Source organism: Ischnura elegans, chromosome 1, assembly GCF_921293095.1.
Source record: "Ischnura elegans chromosome 1, ioIscEleg1.1, whole genome shotgun sequence".
NCBI classification, from domain to species: domain Eukaryota; kingdom Metazoa; phylum Arthropoda; class Insecta; order Odonata; family Coenagrionidae; genus Ischnura; species Ischnura elegans.
This window is the reverse complement of record NC_060246.1, coordinates 131984836-132004854: the sequence shown is the minus strand read 5'-3', so window position 1 is coordinate 132004854 and position 20019 is coordinate 131984836. Positions and strand designations below refer to the sequence as shown.

Here is a 20019-nt window from a genome sequence, read left to right as displayed (position 1 = left end):
AGCCATTTCGAATGTGGTCCGCAGTATTGCAAAGATTTCTAAACCCTGCTATACATCTTATTACAATATTGCCAAGTGGAGAGGAGTATCATTCTATGTTGTTCAGTTTCAAAGCCAGAGGTTTCATTAGAAGCTTAAAAACCCACTCGCAAATCCACTGAAACATAAAACGATGCTTCACGCTACTAGACACTTTAAAATACACAACGCATTTTCTTAGAATATTAATTGTCACAAAATATGGAAGAAAGTTAACAACACCTTCTTGAATGCCAGAACCGTTCTGTTGCGCAATTTATTTCTGTGAATTTCATATATAGGAAAGAATGGGATTTTGAAAAATGTAGTCTAGTTCCATAGAAGGGCATGAGGCTGAAATGAATGCGCAAAAGGACAATATTACTTCAGGAGATAAACGCGGACTGTCCTTTAAGGTATAGTCATCAAATGCACTCAAAGTGGGAATAATCCATTGGAGAAAATTATTTGCCATAAGACGTAGATTTAAGGGCCTCCGCACGTGAAGACAGTAATGTACCTGACATGATTTTTCTTATCTTATGGATATTGGAGGAGGCATTAATTAAACATGCGGTTAAAATTCAGTCTCTAAGCAAGACATAATTTCATTAAAGTAACCGTGAGTACAAATACTATTTGTAAGGACTTTTAAGGCAATAATACAATTATAAAACAATATAGAAAAGAATTTAATGATCACGACATTGAAGAAAGATCGAAAAATCCAATGGTTGGTCCAAAAAAGAGCTGAGCAGATAATAATATGAGCAAAAATAAGATTCGGGCTAAGTTTAGAAGTTATAAGCCTTTTCAAAGTATAATGGATAAACCTTTTGAAGGCATATCAATCCTCTATAACATGTTCACCAGCGGAAAGGAAAAGAGGTAGTAAGGAATAATTTTAATAGATCGTCTAAAATAGGGTATTCAAAAAGATTTCTGGGCTTTATATGAGAAACGTATTACATTTAAGCTCTACTTGATTACATGAATTTTAAAGGTCTTCAAAAGATATTATCCTTGGAAAAGATTACCTATGGCTCACTTCGAGTAAAAACCAATTTTTCATTCAGTATCATTCATAGATTACGGCTTTGGCTCCAGGACCGATTTCAGTTGTCTAAGATATTTCGGTGATAAAAAAGGTAAGCTATACATTTTCTTTTTTCAGTTCTTTGACTAGATGGTAATCTTGAAGAACTATCAAAAGGGCTCCGATTTTCACGGGAAAATGAGCGTATCATTCAATAATTCAATTTATGAGCTTTGAAATTTAGTCTAAATAGTTACTTCGCCTTAATTGGAAAAAATTACATATATTGGCATGTTCTGGAATTCGTCATTTTTTACTAAAAAGAATTAGTTTTGAGATGCAAACATTTGAGAAAACTTATATCATTGAAATTTTAAAATTGAGATTTATGTTTCGATTGTTGATTGTGTTCATCATCCTGAGTTCTGTCATAAACGGGGAACTTTCGAAAAATCGACGATTGATTCGATATGGAACCACAATGAGGCATGCAGGTTGTCGCAAAATTATTTGACGTGAAGGCCACATTGCATACTTGATAGGAATAATTACGAGGTAGAACTTGTAATTCATTCTCACTCATTAGCAAACACAACTACGGCACCAAATTATACAAACAGGAATAAACTACCTCGCGCAATGTAGCTATACATACACTGAATTTTAAATTATCTTATTTTGACGCTTAAAAGACGTGTATGCAATCGTTACTCGAGGACTCAAAAGCAGTAAACTTACGAGAGTGAAATCGTTTATCAATACTTCTAGGTTATTAATTGAAATTTCAAAATAGTCATATCACTTCGTCTTCTTCTGAAGTGCAATACTCTCTGTTTCTCTCCTAATCATTTTTTGTATTAGAATCTCTGCGTGAATGGAATTAAAACTAAATTATATTTCATTTGGAAACACGAAGGCACAATATCTATGTTTTAGAATTTCTTACCTTTGATTGCAACTCTAGTAAATTTGTACGTAAGCTCCGATGGGACGAATACATCTCCCACTCCTTGGATCATCGCCGCATCAATGAGGGACAAAAAGGGTCCCTCTATTCTTCTTCCCCATAACTATCCCAGAAACTGAAATTAACATTTCACTGAAAGCTCACAGTCACACAGCAGCATCAAAGCTTCCGTCAGGTGGATTGCAGGATTCCTCATTTCCCGATGAAAATATTCCGAGTGCGCCTCTGGTATGGGTGGTTTTTCCATACATTCCCATAGAATATGATGCAACATTCCTTTGTTCTTTTTTCCATAAGTCAAACACCTTATAAATACTCTTCACAGCCACTATTTCCCTAACAATCGCCACTTACATTCTCATCCCCTAGCCTTCTAAAAATCTATTTGAAGTTGTCGGTGCAAAACTTTGAACTTCTATTCTTGGCTACCAGAATAAATTACACGAACTGAATAAAGTTAGAAATATTCCCGTACTATGATGAATGCATCAGTCCTATTTTGTTCTCTTTCTAATGGTCTCTTCGCATTCCAAGGTTCTCTAAGTGGAAGAGCTCCAAGTTTTTTTTTATTATGCACGTATATATAGGTCTCACTTAAATTAAATATGGTCATTTTTACGTTTTTTGTGACAGATCAGAATTCACTAATTCTGAATTTGAAATGCTACACATGTTATTTTCATGACACCTAATATTCTACTGTTGATGGAAACTTGGTATCAAACGTGTTTATTTTATCTGGTTGCATGCAGTCTATTTTTGTGACGCATTAGATATTTCTTGAAAATTTACGCATTGTTTGCGAAATTTTTAAATGAAAGAGTAGACCCTAAATACTGTTAAATAAAATTTGAAAAGCTTCAACTCAGCCATTCCCCGGAGTTAGAAATTTTAAACAGGAGATACAAGTTAATAAAGATAGCGTTAGCTCTTTCCACCTTAAAATTTGAAGATGACAATGCTACTTTTAAACGAGTACTGGGTCACGAATAAAGACGACCGGTGGAGCGGCAGTTATCTCAAAAGAGTCACATATGCCTTCGTAATTCGTAAAAATAGGTCTCACTCTCTGCTTCTCTCCTAATCATTGCTTGAATTAGGCTCTCTCTAACAATGAAACTAAAATTTAAGTAAGCACATTTAATTTTGAAACACGAAATCACAATATCTCCATTTTTGACTTTTCCTAGCTTATATTAAAAGTCCTAATAATATCCTTACCCATTCAAGCTCCGTTGGTACGAATACATACACTGCTCTTAAGAGACCATATTCTTTCATGAATGATATTAATAATTACGTTAACTGCTGTCTCTTGGCCTCAGCTTGCAACATCCTTGTGGAGGGCACTTCGGACGTGTACACGCTGCGGAACTACGGCCGCGCCGTTAACTGCAGCCTGGCTACGCTCTTCCCGGCGCGGCTGCGAGTACTCTCGCTGAGCGTGGGGTCTGCACCCGGCGGCCCGCCCCTCTCCAACAGCATCCACCCGGTGGGAGGCGCCGGCCTAGGGGCCATCAAGAGGAACATCGAAGTCGAGACGGGAACCATACACAAGGTAAGAGCCAATTGTATAGCGATACACATATCGATGGCTAAGTTCTAACAACACGTATCTAAAATTCGGCCGGTTTGAGACGGTTATCTTTAACAAAGTGTAATAACGTTAAAAATTAAAATAAAAGTAAAAAACAACTGTTTGTTTACAAATGAATGCTTCTTTTTTAGTTTTATGTACTTTTGGTTTTTTATTTCAGGCGACAAATAAAGAAATTTAAACGGTTGTTTTGCTCACCTGAAATGTTTCTATTTTTGAGATACGTGTTGTTAGATCTTAGCCATCGATAAATTGTAATTTTGTATTACCGCATATTTTTCCCAAAACTTTTTGGGAGGCTTCATTTAGGGTGATTTACAAGGCATATTGCACAACTTATAAACAAAATCTGAGCCCTAAGGCATCATCATGAGTTGAAAGAAAATGACCCATGGCATGTCTTTTACAACACTCTAAATACTTCATAGCTATACAGCAAAGCCCTTACTCTCTAAGAACTGCTTGAAACAAGTGACTTCGTACGCAGTGGGGCGCACGGGTGCAAATTCATATTCACCATGAATGAAGTTCCATCTCAGCTAATCGAAATATTTTTTCCTGGTGAACTTCATCAATGGTATATATAAATCCATACTTTTGTTAATAATGATAGAACACGAAGAAATAAAATTACGGAACTGTACATTTAGCAATTTTTTAAATACCTCACTTTATATTTCACAAAAAATTGAATAATAAACCGATTAAGGGAAAAAAATATTTTTACACCAGTAGAGTACAAATCAAGGAATTAAAATTTCAATAACACTTTGAGGATTTCACAATTTTGCTATAAACTTAGTTGAAATAATTCAACCCTAGAATAATTTTTAATGACATCATAATAAGCTCTGCGGTAATTTTAAATTTCCGCCAAAAATATCAATAAGATAGGTAACTAATAAAAACACATTCCACTGTGCAACCTTCGTATCTTAATCCGCTTAAAATGCAATAAAATTTTATTTTGAACACGTTTTATCAAAAATTAAGGTGCTTGGTGAGTACATTTATACGAAATATATTCATGTTTTATGTGCTTAAAGATAAAATTTGTATTAATTGAATATATCTTTTTTCTCAGAGTAGTTACTAAGACTGTAATAATTAACAACCTATTTCTATATATTCCGTAATGTTTCAGGTGCATTGTAAATGAACACATACCAGTATTTGATAACATCTACTGGGATGATGAGGTAGTTGAATGCTGTTCTATATAATTCTGCGATAACATCTAGTATATAATAACAGCATTATATGTTTCCTCGAGAGGCCCTCTTCGTAAGGACAAATGATCGAGCCGTAACAAACGTTTTTTCTATGGAGGAAGTGTAAATACGAGAATCAATGTCCAATGTAAATATCCTTTGTCCACTCCTGCTGACGTATTTCATTCCATTCACAGATATTTTTGTGCGATTCCAAGTTCGACTCACAAATAAAATTGAAAAGGCACCAGAAACGAAAAGGCTGGCTCTCCCGAAAAACGTATTTCATACTGTCTAAAATTTATCTCCGCATTCCCACCGAATTTGATTCGCATGAGTACGGTATTGTGAAAGCTCTTCTTACTACCCACCATACAAATGAGTAATAAATGCCGATTCAGAGAAAATGGAGGGTTTCGAAAAGGCAGAACAAAGAGGAAACCATGGTAAAGATAAATAAGCGAAAATGTTTTGTTTGCTGATAGGGATTCCCTTACTGGAAACAATGAGAACGAATGTCAATAAATAACAACTTTAAAGCCGGATGTCATTCGTTTCAAAGTCATACATGTAATTCGAAATGGAAAACGCAATATCGCAAAAATGTTAGCCGGGCAAAGAAGGATAAAAAAAGGAAGGAAAATTGAAAAATACAATACAGCAACCGGGAATAAAATAATTTTGTCGCCAGGCGATAAAAAAGATTGCTGTGTAAACGTAACAAAACTTTCCAGCGTTTCATCTCTTGTAGTATAGTCATTTATCGACTGCAAATGATATAATTCATGTTATTTAGCCTTATAATGACTTTACTCTGAAAATAGGATAATTTGTCCCACTAAGGGTGCCTTCGCATTAAATCAAACGTACTGAACAATCAAAACCATAATTTCCTTTAATCATAGCAGCTACAAATTTCCAATGATTTGAGGCACGCGCTAACTTATCAAGAGCGTATTCATTCTTATATTTTAGTTTCTTGCTCGCCAAAGCGAAATACCTCCTTAAACTGGACACAAAATCATAATCTCCGAGAAGAATTATTGTGTCAATGGTCATAAAATGACTAAATGCATATTCTACGTAAAGATTATTCATTTTTCGATTAATACATATGATAATTTGCTTGCTGTAAATTATCTTCTATACTTAAATTTCGTATTTCATTTTCTTTCGAGGCACAATTTTTCTCTAATACTCGCCAGAAAACTCCAGCAATTGAAGAAATACTTTTCAGTTTTAGTGATCATCATTTCCCTCAGCGTGCCCTGGACTCAATTCTCACCATTGAATATCAAAGAATCAATATTTTTCTTTGTGAATCATGAACTGTACGAACATCGGATGTTTGCCGTAGCCTTTATGCGGCTCTCGTTGAAGTAAAAACAATACTTCGGAAATAACTGCGCTGTAATTGAATTAAAACCAAAAAAATAACAATGAGAGTTCGAAAGGAAAATGTACACTTTTTATTGTTTCCGTTATGCATTCTGTCTCAAACAAACAAAAGGATTCATTGAAAAGAATGCCAGGAATAGCTGGAAGCTAAAAGGGATTTTTTTGCGAGGAAACAAAGGAAGAGAAATTTCCATGCTGACCTCTGGTTGCGTATACCAATCAAATCACTATTTCTTCAAAATTCACGCATTCATATGTGCAATCATATTTTCTCATAACCCATTTCATCGACACAGTAAGATGAAATATGTGATTGAGGGAGAAACAATTGTTTTCAAGGTTTTAAATTTGAATTTTCCATTAAAAGTTGAATAGTTGCACCTGCATCACACCATTTCTCGCGCTAATTGTAGGGTTACATTGTTTTAACTGCCAGTTCATCATTCATGTTACTTCTTTGACCGTAAATTTTTGGTGCCATAACATTTCACTAGACACTAAATTCTCTCAAATGCTGTGCCTTTCCATTCATGGCTGCAATTCTCGCTAATACGTATTTTGCAAACAAATTCTACACACAAAAATTGATTATTAAGAGCAGAACGATTGAGCTAAAAATTGGGCATTTAAAACAATGGCGCTGAATATTTAGTCAAACAACAAGACATTTTCACCTTTAACCATTTGATTGAAAAAAGGTGAATTTTTCGAGTGCTTTGGAAAATTCTTTGAAGGATAAGTGAATTAAAAAGTCAGATGATGTATGTTAAACAGTTTTTTTTATGACACTATGAGATTAGAAGGAAACGAAGATTGAGTAATCATTCAAATCTCTCCCTCAAAATTTTTTTTCCCGGGCAGTGTGATAAGCGGGGAATGCCGGACTACGTGGAGGTAGGCGGAGCACCAGGACTGGACACGGCCAACCTGGCCGTCGCCGATTCTATCTGCGGAATGGACTCTCGACCAGGTATCCACATGGACCCAAATCCATAAGTTTCTTTTATAATCTATCATATTCAGAGCATATTAGGATATGTATGAGCCCCGTGGCACAAATCTTAATGATTTATTATATATATCAGATCAGGGGAGTACCCAGGATCATAACTAGGGGGGGCAAGCCATGGTCTAAGGGGGTAAGCCAAGTGTATTTATTCTTATGTGACATTAGTTTATGAGATTATTTCCTTGAAAAAATAATTTTATTTTATTTACATATATGATTGTAATACAAATCATTTATCGTGGGTTTAAATAAAATTTGTTGAATGCTTTCGTTTCAATTCAGTACTGATTTTGCTTAAAGACTTCTGCGATTTTTGCCCCTAGCTGGGTACGCCCATGTATCAGATGTTTCCAATGAAGGAAGCGGCATAGGAGGTAGATTTCGGATGTAGATGTTATATTTCGATAAATAATACATTGTTCTGTATGAAACAAGTGACTTTAAATGGGTGCAAAGTTAAATACACCAAGGATGATGTTCTTCATGAAAAATATTTGACTTAGCTTCAAACCCGTATCTCCCAAGTACTGGTCACTGGTCGCGGCCGGCCACCAAGCCAGTTGGTGCATTTAATAAATTGTCCTGTCAATTTAGAGTGAATATAACTATAACAGATGATTAAATACCATCGAAATAAATTTTTTTATTTCCAATTTAGCATTCCCTGTAAGTCGTAAACTACAACTCCTACAGAACACATAACAAACATTTTTGCATGAAGTTTTAACAAGTTTAGCATACTAATCTTGCATGAATTCTTGCACTGCCCATGATTTTCGATTTATTCATGAAAAGAATGAAAAAGTCATACTTAGGAGGAGATACTGAACCCTGCTCATCCTCAAGGGTCTCAAAGGGTTGTTCATGAGACTCACCCGCGACACCAAAAATCCGAGAATGCATTATTTTTCCCCATAAAAACCTGCGTTGACTGGACTAGTAGCTTCGTTGTGTGCGCTCTTAAGAGCCAAGATTTTGCACAATAGGGCTGCACTAACAAGCTTCCATTTGACCATTGTCAGATATTATATTTTAGCATAACCGTTTTTCCATGATGTATCTCAGTGCGTGGTGCACAGCCTCACTCGAACGAAAAAAAGTGTCAACACCATGAACTCCTATTTTGAGCAAATTCAAACCCTAATTCAACCACCAAATCAGCAACCACCCAAGGGGCATAAAAGAGATTCTAGACTGAACTGGATCTCAAAAGAAAACTTTCAATTGCACTCAAAACACTCTCTTTCTCTGCACTTCCATGAAAAGCCAATGGAGACAAGCTGCAGCTACTGACAACTTTTCAAAGGTTTTCTCCCCAGCCTAGCATAACATTGAATGCCTCAAAACAAGACAAAGGTTTCGTGAAGCTAGCATTCAACAGCAAACACAATTAGTAGTCAGTGTTTATGCATGCTCTTAGCTACATTAGAGTCGCATGCATTATCATAAGCACATTTTCAGCTTGCATGCAAATATTTCCCTCGTTTCCACTTGAGAGAACCCCGTAAAAACACAACCTGCTGCGACTATTCCGAGTCAAAATGCGCTCATTAAGTGAGCTGGTAGTGCAGGAGTGTGAGTTTTACTCCCATTTTGGATCGCGAATGGCATTTGGTATGTCAATGATAATTTACAGCAACACAGGTGAACCGTGTTCGGAAACAGTGGCCTAATTTCATGAAAAAAAAACAATATTACAAAATAATAAAATAGCCAGGAAAATTTTGATATTTTTCTCAAAAATCATTGTTCATTCTATTTATTAATAAAAAAAGACTCATTACAAGTTTGAGGCATTCTTTGAAAAATATAATTTTTTTAACTTACTTACGGAAAAATCCTATTTTTGTTCTTCCATGGACAAGACTATGGAGAATTTTTTTAAACTTTAAATTTCGACTTATTACCAATTTAGCGAAAAATGAAACTTGAATAAAAATTGAAATATACCAAGTTATATTATTAAAATGTATGCAGTTATCAGCAAAAGTAATTAAAACACTAAATAAAATCGTTCCAATAGCCGAATTCGACACGGTGCAAAAAGAAAAACGATTCGCACTAATTCAAAATTGAACGGACCCCATTGATATTTCTCCTTCATTTCGCGAAGTTCACCTCTATTTTTTGCATGAACGCCTCAACTAATATTAAGGCCAATTTACCGAAATTACCAATTTAGCGAAAAATGAAACTTGAATAAAAATTGAAATATACCAAGTTATATTATTAAAATGTATGCAGTCATCAGCAAAAGTTATGAAAACACTAAATAAAATCGTTCCAATAGCCGAATTCGACACGGTGCAAAAAGGAAAACGATTCGCACTAATTCAAAATTGAACGGACCCCATTGATATTTCTCCTTCATTTCGCGAAGTTCAACTCTATTTTTTGCATGAACGCCTCAACTAATATTAAGGCATTGTCATTTCACACGAATTGGATGTAATTTTTAAAGTATCAATGCATTGTATTTATACTCAGCCTTAATAAATTATAAATATTGCGACGAGCGAAGTAAGATCTGATGCTTTCCCGGCGAATATATTCGAAAAAGGGTATTCGGGCTTCCAGCCGGGTGGTCTCCCTCCATTCCGCCGACGTTTTGGAACACGAGTCGGGTTCCATCATCAGGGCTAATGGTGAGTGGATGAAGTTTGCCAGCTTATATACTCTTCAATTGGTTCTAAGGTCTTACGTGATTGGCAGGGAGGCAGCAAATCTTATTTTCCTCAGTGCCGGTTTTCATACATTACTTACAATTAGTGAATACCCGGCGTCACGATTGAGGGTGTTACTTGTGAAACTTCGGCGGAATGGAGGGAGACCACCCGGCTAGCCTTTTTCGAATGCGACGAGCGTTTTGCTATTAGGTTTCATAAACTATAATTGAATAAATTTATTTAGAAAACTTGTCGGGAAATTATAATAACGGGCAAAAAATTGCTGTGAGTTGAGGTAAACCTTTTTTTTTGCTATCACCAATTCCAATGCTAGTAGACTGAGAAGAAGCTGAAAAATTCGTGGACACATCATAGCTCTACGGATTGTAATGGGGCTGATGAAATACTGAAGAGATCCACGCAGTCACGCCCGAACGTTTCCATCACAGCTGGATCAAGGGCCTCAATCACTCCCTCACCAGCCGCCCCTGCCTTCCACCTACACACGTTCTAAAGCGTCCTCTTTCGCCGCTCCTCGATCAAGCATTCCCATTCCATACCATGAGAGCAACTGCGGTCGAGTCATATGCCTCCCTAACGAAGACGATTTATGGCACCACCACGGTCACGCTTCACGAGAAATAAAACGCTCAAAACTCACACGAGGTGACTCAGGCTGATCATTACATGCTCCACATCCTGAAGTGAAACTCGTTACAAGGAATGACAACGGAATGACTTAAGGTATAACAATGCCATCGACATGGGATGTATGAATAAGAAATTTCGATAATTTTATTTGCATAAAAATCGCTAACTTCAATCGTAAGAGCAATGGCTTTCACGATCTCACGCTCATTACCTAAGGTTAAATTGAATTGATGATTCTTCACTAAATTTAAATTTCAGAGTACTTGACACATAATTAAGTAAGGGGTTAGTGCCTGAATCTGAAGCTCAAATTTAATTATTTGATTATTTGAATGATAATCTAAGTTTAGATTTTCGGAATGCTTAAAATGAAATTACACCCTACTGGATGATAACTCCATATGATAACCTCATATTATTACGAATTTTATCATATTGTGAGGGCATCAAGCCGAATTAACATTAACCACCACATAATTCTAATTGCACATGGACCTCTGTGTTCGCCTCGCACGCAGAGCCACGAAACTCAGTCATTCAATATTCGTATTGAATAACACTTTCGCTTTAAAAGACCCAAAACGCTGCCCGTCGTCAGCTTATGCCTACATAATACGTTACATTATTTTCTCTTTCCCTGAGAGATAACGTTTCCGGAGCTAAGAAAATGACACTTCGATATACCATTAGTTTATTTTCACCGTTCATTTTTCCAAATTTTTTGCTATCTACTCAATGTTTCCATTAAATTGATCCATGGCAAACCACACGCGGTGTTACACTGAGCCTTGGCGTTACTTCGGCAAACAATGGCTAAATGATACTAACAGGGGCAGGCAAATACACGTGTTAATTCATGGAAAAAGCGCTAGGGATACTTGTCACTTTTGCGATTAGATAACCTCGAATACGAAGATTTTTCAGTGACCATTCGAGCTGTGATTGAAGCTAGTCCTCGAATTCGACAAAATAAATGGTCTTACCCACGGATCTGTTTGATGACTTCAAAATATTTTTCAAAATTATGTTTTTTGGTGCAAAAAATATTTCACCACTTAAAGCCTTATTGTCAACAACCTTACTTGACTTATCGCAGCTTAACTAAGGAGTTATAAGCTCAAAAAAAATGTTGGTTCAGATAAAAATTAAATGGTCAAATCTTACTTTCGGTAGAAATTACTTTATAGAAGCTCCAAATTATCTTGATATTATCCAGAATCAAGGGGAATAGTTTTGTATATCTGGAGGCATAAAAACCATTGCAAGGCCTCTAATATCCATTTCACGAAATATACGCGGTTTGTTTTTCTGTTGAATGTTAAATTTTCTGGTTCATTGTAAGTCAAGTTATGCCAACTTAGTTACTGTGAACGGGGCTTAAAAACGTCAGTACCTAGTGTCATTATCTCGGTCACGGTTTCGCAGCCTGCAGTAACTATATTCTAAGTAAAAGTTTACTGTTTTCTTAAATTCTGATATGGTTAAAAACAAGAAATACAGAATTGAGGTTAGCAAGAAATTGGATAAGGCTGTGGCAAGGAAATCAAAGAGCCAAACTCCGATAGTAAAGTTTTCACAGTTACAATTACACTTGTGCTACCTCCAACTAAATATCCCTGAAATTCAATCCATTCTTCAATTGAACCGTACCCTGATTTTATTTAGTCCCGATATTTTAAAAAGGATGTAATGGGTCAAGGTTTTAAAACTTTCCTATTCTCTTGGAAATATTTGGAGTAACGTTGTAAAAGTAGCCCTTCCCAAATACCCTGCCCGCACTGAAAAAAATCCCTTCCCCCAGTGAACCCCTCCCTGAAATGTACTTCATCCAAAAATGCTATACTTCCATCCTTCCCCCCAAAAAAATCTGGCACCACGGCAGTGGCCCACATTGTCTCTAACTTCATTTCCTTCGGGCAGCACCGAGTAGACGATTATATGCAAGGGGTACAAAACTCCCTTTCCCCCCGGAAATATCCCAAAATACCTCTTTCTGCTATCACAACAGTGGTCAACACATCATTTCTAACTTTTTTCCTTCACCAGGCAGCACTGTGGAGACGATCATGTGCGGGGTGAGCACGGTGCGTCTGGTGTCGAGCGGATGGTTCGACAACGCGGTGACGGTGGCGCTGAGGGAAGCGGCGGACCAGGACGTGGCCGAGGCTACGCTCGTGTGTCCCATCACGGCGGGGGCCCACGAGCTGCCCGAGGACCTGAGCGAGCTGGAGGCCGAGCTGGGCGAGATGGGCCTGGAAGGCTTCGGAGCATAGGAAGGAAGACCTCTCATATCATCATAACAGCAGAAGACATTCGCAGAAAATTCAAAGTCTAGGAAAAAAATCTAACAAAAAAGTTTTGGAAACGAAGAGATGCGGATGTTTAACACTTTTCAAGCTATATCTCTGTGTGCTCTCTTGAGTTTCAAAAAGTAGGCTTTTAACCGAGTCATATTGTTTATCCCTCCGTTTGATTAGCTTCTCATTCACGGCATGTTTAATGTGTAAGGCAAGTTGTACTCAATAAGGTACCACAGGGTAAACCAGAAGAGAGAAAAATGATTTATTTACATTCCAATGCAAGAATTATTACATAAAATTCCAGGCCTTATTTGCATATAGGTTTTGCTTCAATAAAGAAGACTGCATCTTTGGGTGCAAAATAACGACTAAGAGATAATATATTTCCTCCTTCAAAAAAACAAGCCCATAATTCTAGTGTTGCATTTGTCTTTATTGAATGTCATGTATGATAGAAAATATATGGAGTGTGAGAAATAAAATTAACGATACAAATCAAAAACTCAATTAGAATACTAGAGATTGATTAATGAACTGTAATAAAGACTTATATTTAGCAAGAAAATATGACTTGATTAGGTAAGTTTTTTCGGCACAAATGAGACCCAAGTTGAAGAATATCCTCCTAATTTCTGCTCATGATTGTTCTATAGCAAATTTATCAACAGTCAAACCCATTTTTAGTTCAAAATACTGTGGAAATTTTCGATAAAATCCAGAGGACATGACCATTTTTATGCATTAATTTTATTTATTGCTCCCTAACTTTTTTATTTATTGATTTATTTCCATTTTTAAAATCCCAATTTTTATTTTTATTCCGTATTTGTGTAATCTATTTTAACTAGCATTTAAATAAAAAGTCAAGTTGGAAGTATCATAATAAAAAATGCTATATCGGGATTATATTGAATTCATTATCATCAATGCCATCAACAAAATGTCTCATTACGCAAATATTTTATTTATAAATACATACTTGATTAATGTAAAAATATGGTGAAACAATAAAAAAACCTTTACCAAATCATTTAAACAAGCGATCAAATTGAATACAACTGAGCATCCTACGATTTAGATATTTCGCTCACCTATAAAATATTCATTGTACGCGTTATAGTAGAGCAGATAAAATAATTACACCATAGAATATTTTAAAATTTATTCGATGTTGAACGCATCAAAATTTAAACTTAGCAATATGGTTGATTTCACAGAAAGAATGATAGCGTTGCTGGAAGGTAGTACGCGTAAATGAACTTAAATGAAAAACGTTGACTTGTTCAAGCGAGGACGGTGAAAAATATAGTTGGCAATGACCAGAGAATAATGGGGTATGCCGGACCTTTTCCATCATAACATGGATAAATAAGGGAATACGCAGCTCCGAAGCGAATGAGTTCAAAGTTTACCCAGCACTGACGGAAATTGAACGCTCCTCGTCAAGTGACGTTACCGGTAGTATTGTGCTTGTTAACGTTACAGGTGAAATGACTTCAAGATGACAATAACTAAAGTTGTTTAATCGACGGTATCCAGGTAAGGTAGTAGAAAAAAATTCATGTTGGATTAAAAAAAACAAAAAGTAAGAATAACATATTTACGTCGATAAAATCATCGGTTTGAAGCCTAACCAATAATTAAATATAGATTTAATTATTCACATAGCATCAATAGTTAATCTGTGAGGAAAGAATAATTTGAACTATTTAAAGGTGTTGCAAGCGTTGAAAAAACCCATACACTTAAAATACCTGAATACTGATCTCTATAAATCAATATTGAGGATGATTAATATCAAGGATTAGTTTTTATTGCATATCATAGTAAAATACTGAACCCAAAACTTATCTCAGTGGACTCGAGACAGGTAAGTTAGCAATATGGAAATTGTGACGATCATGAGTCAAAATTTTCTTCTAAATAAAAGAAGAGGATATGGGTTAACTTGCGATTCCACGGTAAAAAATGAGACGCTTCATCAAAATTTGGAAAAAATTATACAGAATGGACAAAAATTTGGAACACGGAGACAATATTCAAAATTTCTTTACCTTTAGCACATAAGTATCGGCTGATTTTAAAGATTATTTTTTTAATCTGCCCATCACTGCGAAAATTCAGAATTAGAAAATATAAATGAAAAATAATGGTCCTCATCTACCTTCATGATTTTTCAGACCTCTATAAGTAACGAATACTCGATTTTTTTCTTTCCATCAATATTCTCCTTTCTTTTTCATACGATTAAAAAACAAGGACTAGTGCAACGGTAAAACAATCTTCTTGAAGATGTTCACACGGTTATCATCCCCAATAAATTCCACTTTTATGTACCAAATCATTCGTATTTACATTTAGATTGCGTTATCTAAACTTTACGTGTAGCAGTAAAAAGGCACGCAAGGCATTTCACTTAATTGATGAGATATTGGTGGGTCCAAGGATGCCAAATGCCATGAAATTGATATTTGTTTTTAAATTCAGCTCGAATACACACGTTTTGAAATATATAAGCGCATATTATGAAGTAAAAGTACTATTCATGGTGAAGCAAAAGCACAGTACTATTCCACAAAATTTATTTAAGCTGTCTACTAGTTTCAACGTTTACACCGTCATTATCAAGACTAACTGAGCCAATGATAGTGATAGCTCAGTTAGTCTTGATAATGACGGTGTAAACGTTGAAACTAGTAGACAGCTTAAATAAATTTTGTGGAATAGTACTGTGTTTTTGCTTCACCATGAATATTTCATCGTTCCACCAAGTAACGCCCAAATCAGTTGATTTTAAAAGTACTACTTAATACAACTACATCTAATGTTTCACGTAGAAAGCAAAATTTAGCAATTAAAAATAAGCCGAGTAACCATTTTTTGAAATTTCTGATACTGAATTTGGAATTAAAAGATATGAGCAACCTGCATCTAGTTTTAGTTCAGCTATTCACCAGGCTCAAGAAAATGGATCTGAAACGATCACACTAAAAAGCTTCAAAGAGTGAAGATAGATGAAGAAGCTGTTAACTTCACAATATTGCAATAGAGTTAAACTCATTTATAAATAATAACATTCAAAAGACTTCATTGACCATAGAGATTTATTACCACGTTACAGATATATAACATTGATATTCACTTGAGAAATGGTAAATGAAAACATCCCCACGCTATTAATTACATTTGGTATTCTTTGCGGAAAACCAAACACCTGAAATATTTCAAGAAGCGTCCATCACCACTAAGTTATTGGTTAACGGATAATATGGCGAGTTAATTCTTCCAAAATGCCTCGTTTTGTAAATAAAAACTTCATTTCCCGATAAAAATCCAGAATATCAGTTAAAACGGCAGCCTAAATGGAAAGATTTTATGATTCTATATGGCTTTCCTAGTCATTGAGACTTGGGGAAAAATGGAAATATTAACGGGAATATAAGATTAGATGAATATGATTACGTTACTATGAGTAAATCTTATGTAAAACATGAATAGAGTAAGGAATTAAAAACATCAATGATTGGAAGGAGAAAAAATACCACTTTTCAAACGAAAAAAAAATTAAAAAGGCAACGCTGATCGAAAATGGTTCATTTTTATACGAAATCCAAATGGCAATTTCATTACGAACATTTTCGTCAAATGTTGCATCGGGATTAACTTTAACAGAAAGTCGCTTGTAAAAACAATTGCAGTTCAATGGCAAAGAAACTGATAAGGGTTTAGGAGAGGGTATAGTCATAATTTACGATATATATTTAGAGAGAGCAAAGTCGAGTGCTAATGACGAGATGAAATTCAATTCCTAAAAATTCTAAATTTCGCAATAATACGTTTCCAATCGGATTGTAGCATGTAAAACTGCAGTAGTTGCATCATATTATTTTTCCCACATCAAAAAAACAACGTAAATACCAATTAAGGTCGGTAATTAAGGTACTCTAGTGTCTTTCATGAGACTTTAAAGTTTCAGAGAGCTCTCTGGAAGACATCAAATAGTATAAATGAAGTATATCACGCAGCAATTGTATCTCAAAGGAGATCGGGTTGCAAGACAGATTCGCAGCCCGAGGACCCGGGTTCAAATCCCGGAGAGATATTTGTTAATATTGCCGGATCCCTAAGTGATCCAGGACGTCCGTCGAATAGGACGTTAAGCAGCAGTTCCCTAGGCGTTTGTGCTAAGATCAAGCTAAATTTGACGCCGGTGTCTCTCCAATCTTCCTTCCCTATGGCGCAAATGGCCTCAGCTGTCGGTCGTCTCCTCAAAATACCTCCCTCTCTCATGTTTCGTATGATATCGAACGCATGTGTCAGCAGATAAACTTTTAATTAGTACATATGATACAATGGAGTATCGCATTCTTCACTTCATGCTTCCTCAATGGCCTAAAAAGGCCGGTCAAACATTTGATGAGTAATAAGCGTTGCCAGATTAATAAATACGATATCGCGCTTCTCCATTTAAAAGACAGGCACTGCACATCTGCCACCTACCCAACATTTCTGAAACCTCCAGGAGGGCGAAAGCTCTGCCCGAACAAAGTGCTGCCGCTCGGCGTCGTATCTGAGAACCAAGTGAAACGACGCAGATCTCAAGCGCCAGCCGAGTGGCGCCCAAAGTGGAGCCGGCGCCGCGCTACACTTCAGGCGGGAACCCGTCATTCGCGGAGTATCCATCACCTCTCTGCCCCCTCTCCCTCGCGACCCGCCTCCTCCACCCACTTTTACCCCTCCCCTTCCACCACACGCCCCCACCCTCACACCGACGAGCTACGCACGCTCACGTCCTCCGTGTGCTGACGTCACCGTGTATCCCGCGCGCCTCGCTGCGCTGCCACGGACCCATCTCCGCGTGCCCATGTACAATATCGTACTGCCACCTTTCCTTCCGTTCCGTCCTCATGCAGCCCAGAAAAACTAGTACTAGTGGCTAGTACACATTTTTATTATTATTGTCGATTGTGATAGAATTTGATAGATGTAGAGACACATATTTTTCCGTTTATCTAACGGTTGCCTACTTTTCGACCTACTCACAGCGACGGGCTCGCCCCTAACGCTGAAAAGTTCATGACGTCACTGACTCTAGCCGTGCGGCTCACTGCTCCTCCGCTACTTCTCGGCCTCGCGCATGCGTCTCACGTGGTTTGCGTCAAAAACAATCTGATGAGCGACTTTTTTCCGCAAAAGATTGAACGATTAAAACTAGTCTTAACGACTTGAGGAACCAGAACTTGAATGACGCCACTAACTCATGAAAAGTGAGAGGTAACTTTTTGAATTTTTTCATTTTCAAGTTTTAAAAAAATAGTTGAAAAATAGCTGAAGTACTCATAAATGGTTACGAATATTCAAAAGACATGGGACATTTTATGAACATTGTATGAATATAACATCATTACCCACACCAAGATATCCAGACAATATTCAATAGTATTTCCGAGGAACAGCACATTTATGAATTTCCTTTTTGTCCACTGTATGGGGAGGATCACAATCGATGAGCATTACATGGAGATGGAATGAAGATGTACGAGACTTACATGGAACTCAAGCGTGTGCTGTATGGATATGCAGGCATGTAATTGCAGGTTAATATTTTATGGATGTTACTATCGTAAGGCTAGGACGAAAACTACGAGACCGATTTTCAGAAATAACGTCGAAGTGAATTTGAGAAAAGGAAATAGTTACGAACATGTACCTGCCACTACACTATTGTCTTCGTCCATTATGCATTACGTCAGGGGCGGATCCAGGATTTTTTTCTGGGAGGGGCACAAGCAAGGCCGTATCCAGGATTTTGTTCTGGGTGGGGCACAACGATACCTCGTAATACAAAACGAACGCAATCATAATGGGACCGTATTAAAAATCTTGCATATTTTTGAGGGTCTGGGGGGGGGCACGTGCCCCCGTGCCCCCCCCCCTGGATCCGCCAATGCATTACGTGTTCCTAACCCTTTGAATTGAAATTGCAATTTAAAAAAAAGTTTGCTTTCAACATCCTTTTTCTTTTACGAAAGTCCTGTCTTGACAACACACCTTTAACTCTAAATAAACAAACTACCGCTTGAAGTTGAAAATTCTGAAAATGGAATGATATATTCAAGGGTCTTATCTTTTCAAAGAAAGGTCGGAGAGGTAGGGTGTAAGGTCTAATATATTTACGGACGCAATTGCATTGAAAACTGGGTTGAATTTTAAGTTTTAACTATGGAAAATTGGACCTCTTCGTTCCATTCAAATTTGGGGATTTCGTCTTCACTCATGACCAATAGCAAGGAAGTCAAATGATTCTTTCCAGGCCGTACACTAAAGCTACAAATTAATGGGGAATGAAGAAGAACACGGTGTGAATGGGAGTCGAATCAAGGAGGCTACAGCGTCCACATGCGTCATCAATCGCGGCAGTCGACGAGGGGGAACGAAAAACTGAGGCCGCCGCAAGGTAATTGAAAAAAAAACGAAGCCGGGCTTTACAACGGAGGTTGGTTTTGCACGTAGTTTGAGGGGGAGGGTGTGCTAGGGGGTAAAGGAGGGGGTGAGGTGGCAGGAATGGGCGGCAGGGCCTCGCCACGCTCCAATTCGAACATCGCACTGCGACGAAAAGCCTGATGATGTCCCCCGAAAGAGTAACACGTATCGACAAGGCAAAGGACATCGCGTTCACATTAAATTCCCATCAGCCATTTGATTGTCGTGTCGATTTGTTGAGTCACCTCCTCCCCCCCTAAAAAAATCCCCTCCTCCACTCCAATTTGAATCGACTTACATCATCGATAACGTCGCTTTACTCAGTGGCCTGCATCTCAGCGTATGTTATGAATATAGGGAATAAACACAGGTCATCGAAGAAAGATCTGAGGTTTTCCCGGCGTATGATGGTATTGAAGTTGTTGCGGTTTTCCCACCGAATGAGGCTCTCCATTTCTACCTGGTTACCTAGTTACTACTGAATGGAAGTTAGAAAGACAGTTGGTTGAAAAACAAAAAGTTAGTAAATGATCCCTGCACGGGTTTTGACATGCCAAAAAATACTTGGAGTTAGTTAGTGATTATAAATATAATAAGCTATTAACCGTATATGCATGGCATTCATGCTTGTCCGAAATGTCATGAACGTCACGCAAAACGTCAGGCATATGGAGCCTCCGACC

General features: G+C 37.1%; 1 protein-coding gene across 1 annotated transcript in view; it reads left to right on the top strand.

Moving 5' to 3' along the window:
* LOC124170126 (corticotropin-releasing factor-binding protein) overlaps positions 1–13418 on the top strand; it is a 103358-nt gene extending 89940 nt beyond the window's left edge. Inside the window, exons 5-7 of the mRNA XM_046548821.1 lie at positions 3347–3579; positions 7089–7197; positions 12600–13418. Of these exons, the coding sequence (XP_046404777.1) occupies positions 3347–3579; positions 7089–7197; positions 12600–12826 (569 nt within the window). The 3' untranslated portion in view covers positions 12827–13418. The remainder of the gene's footprint in view (positions 1–3346; positions 3580–7088; positions 7198–12599) is intronic.
* The last annotated feature ends 6601 nt before the right edge of the window (positions 13419–20019 follow it).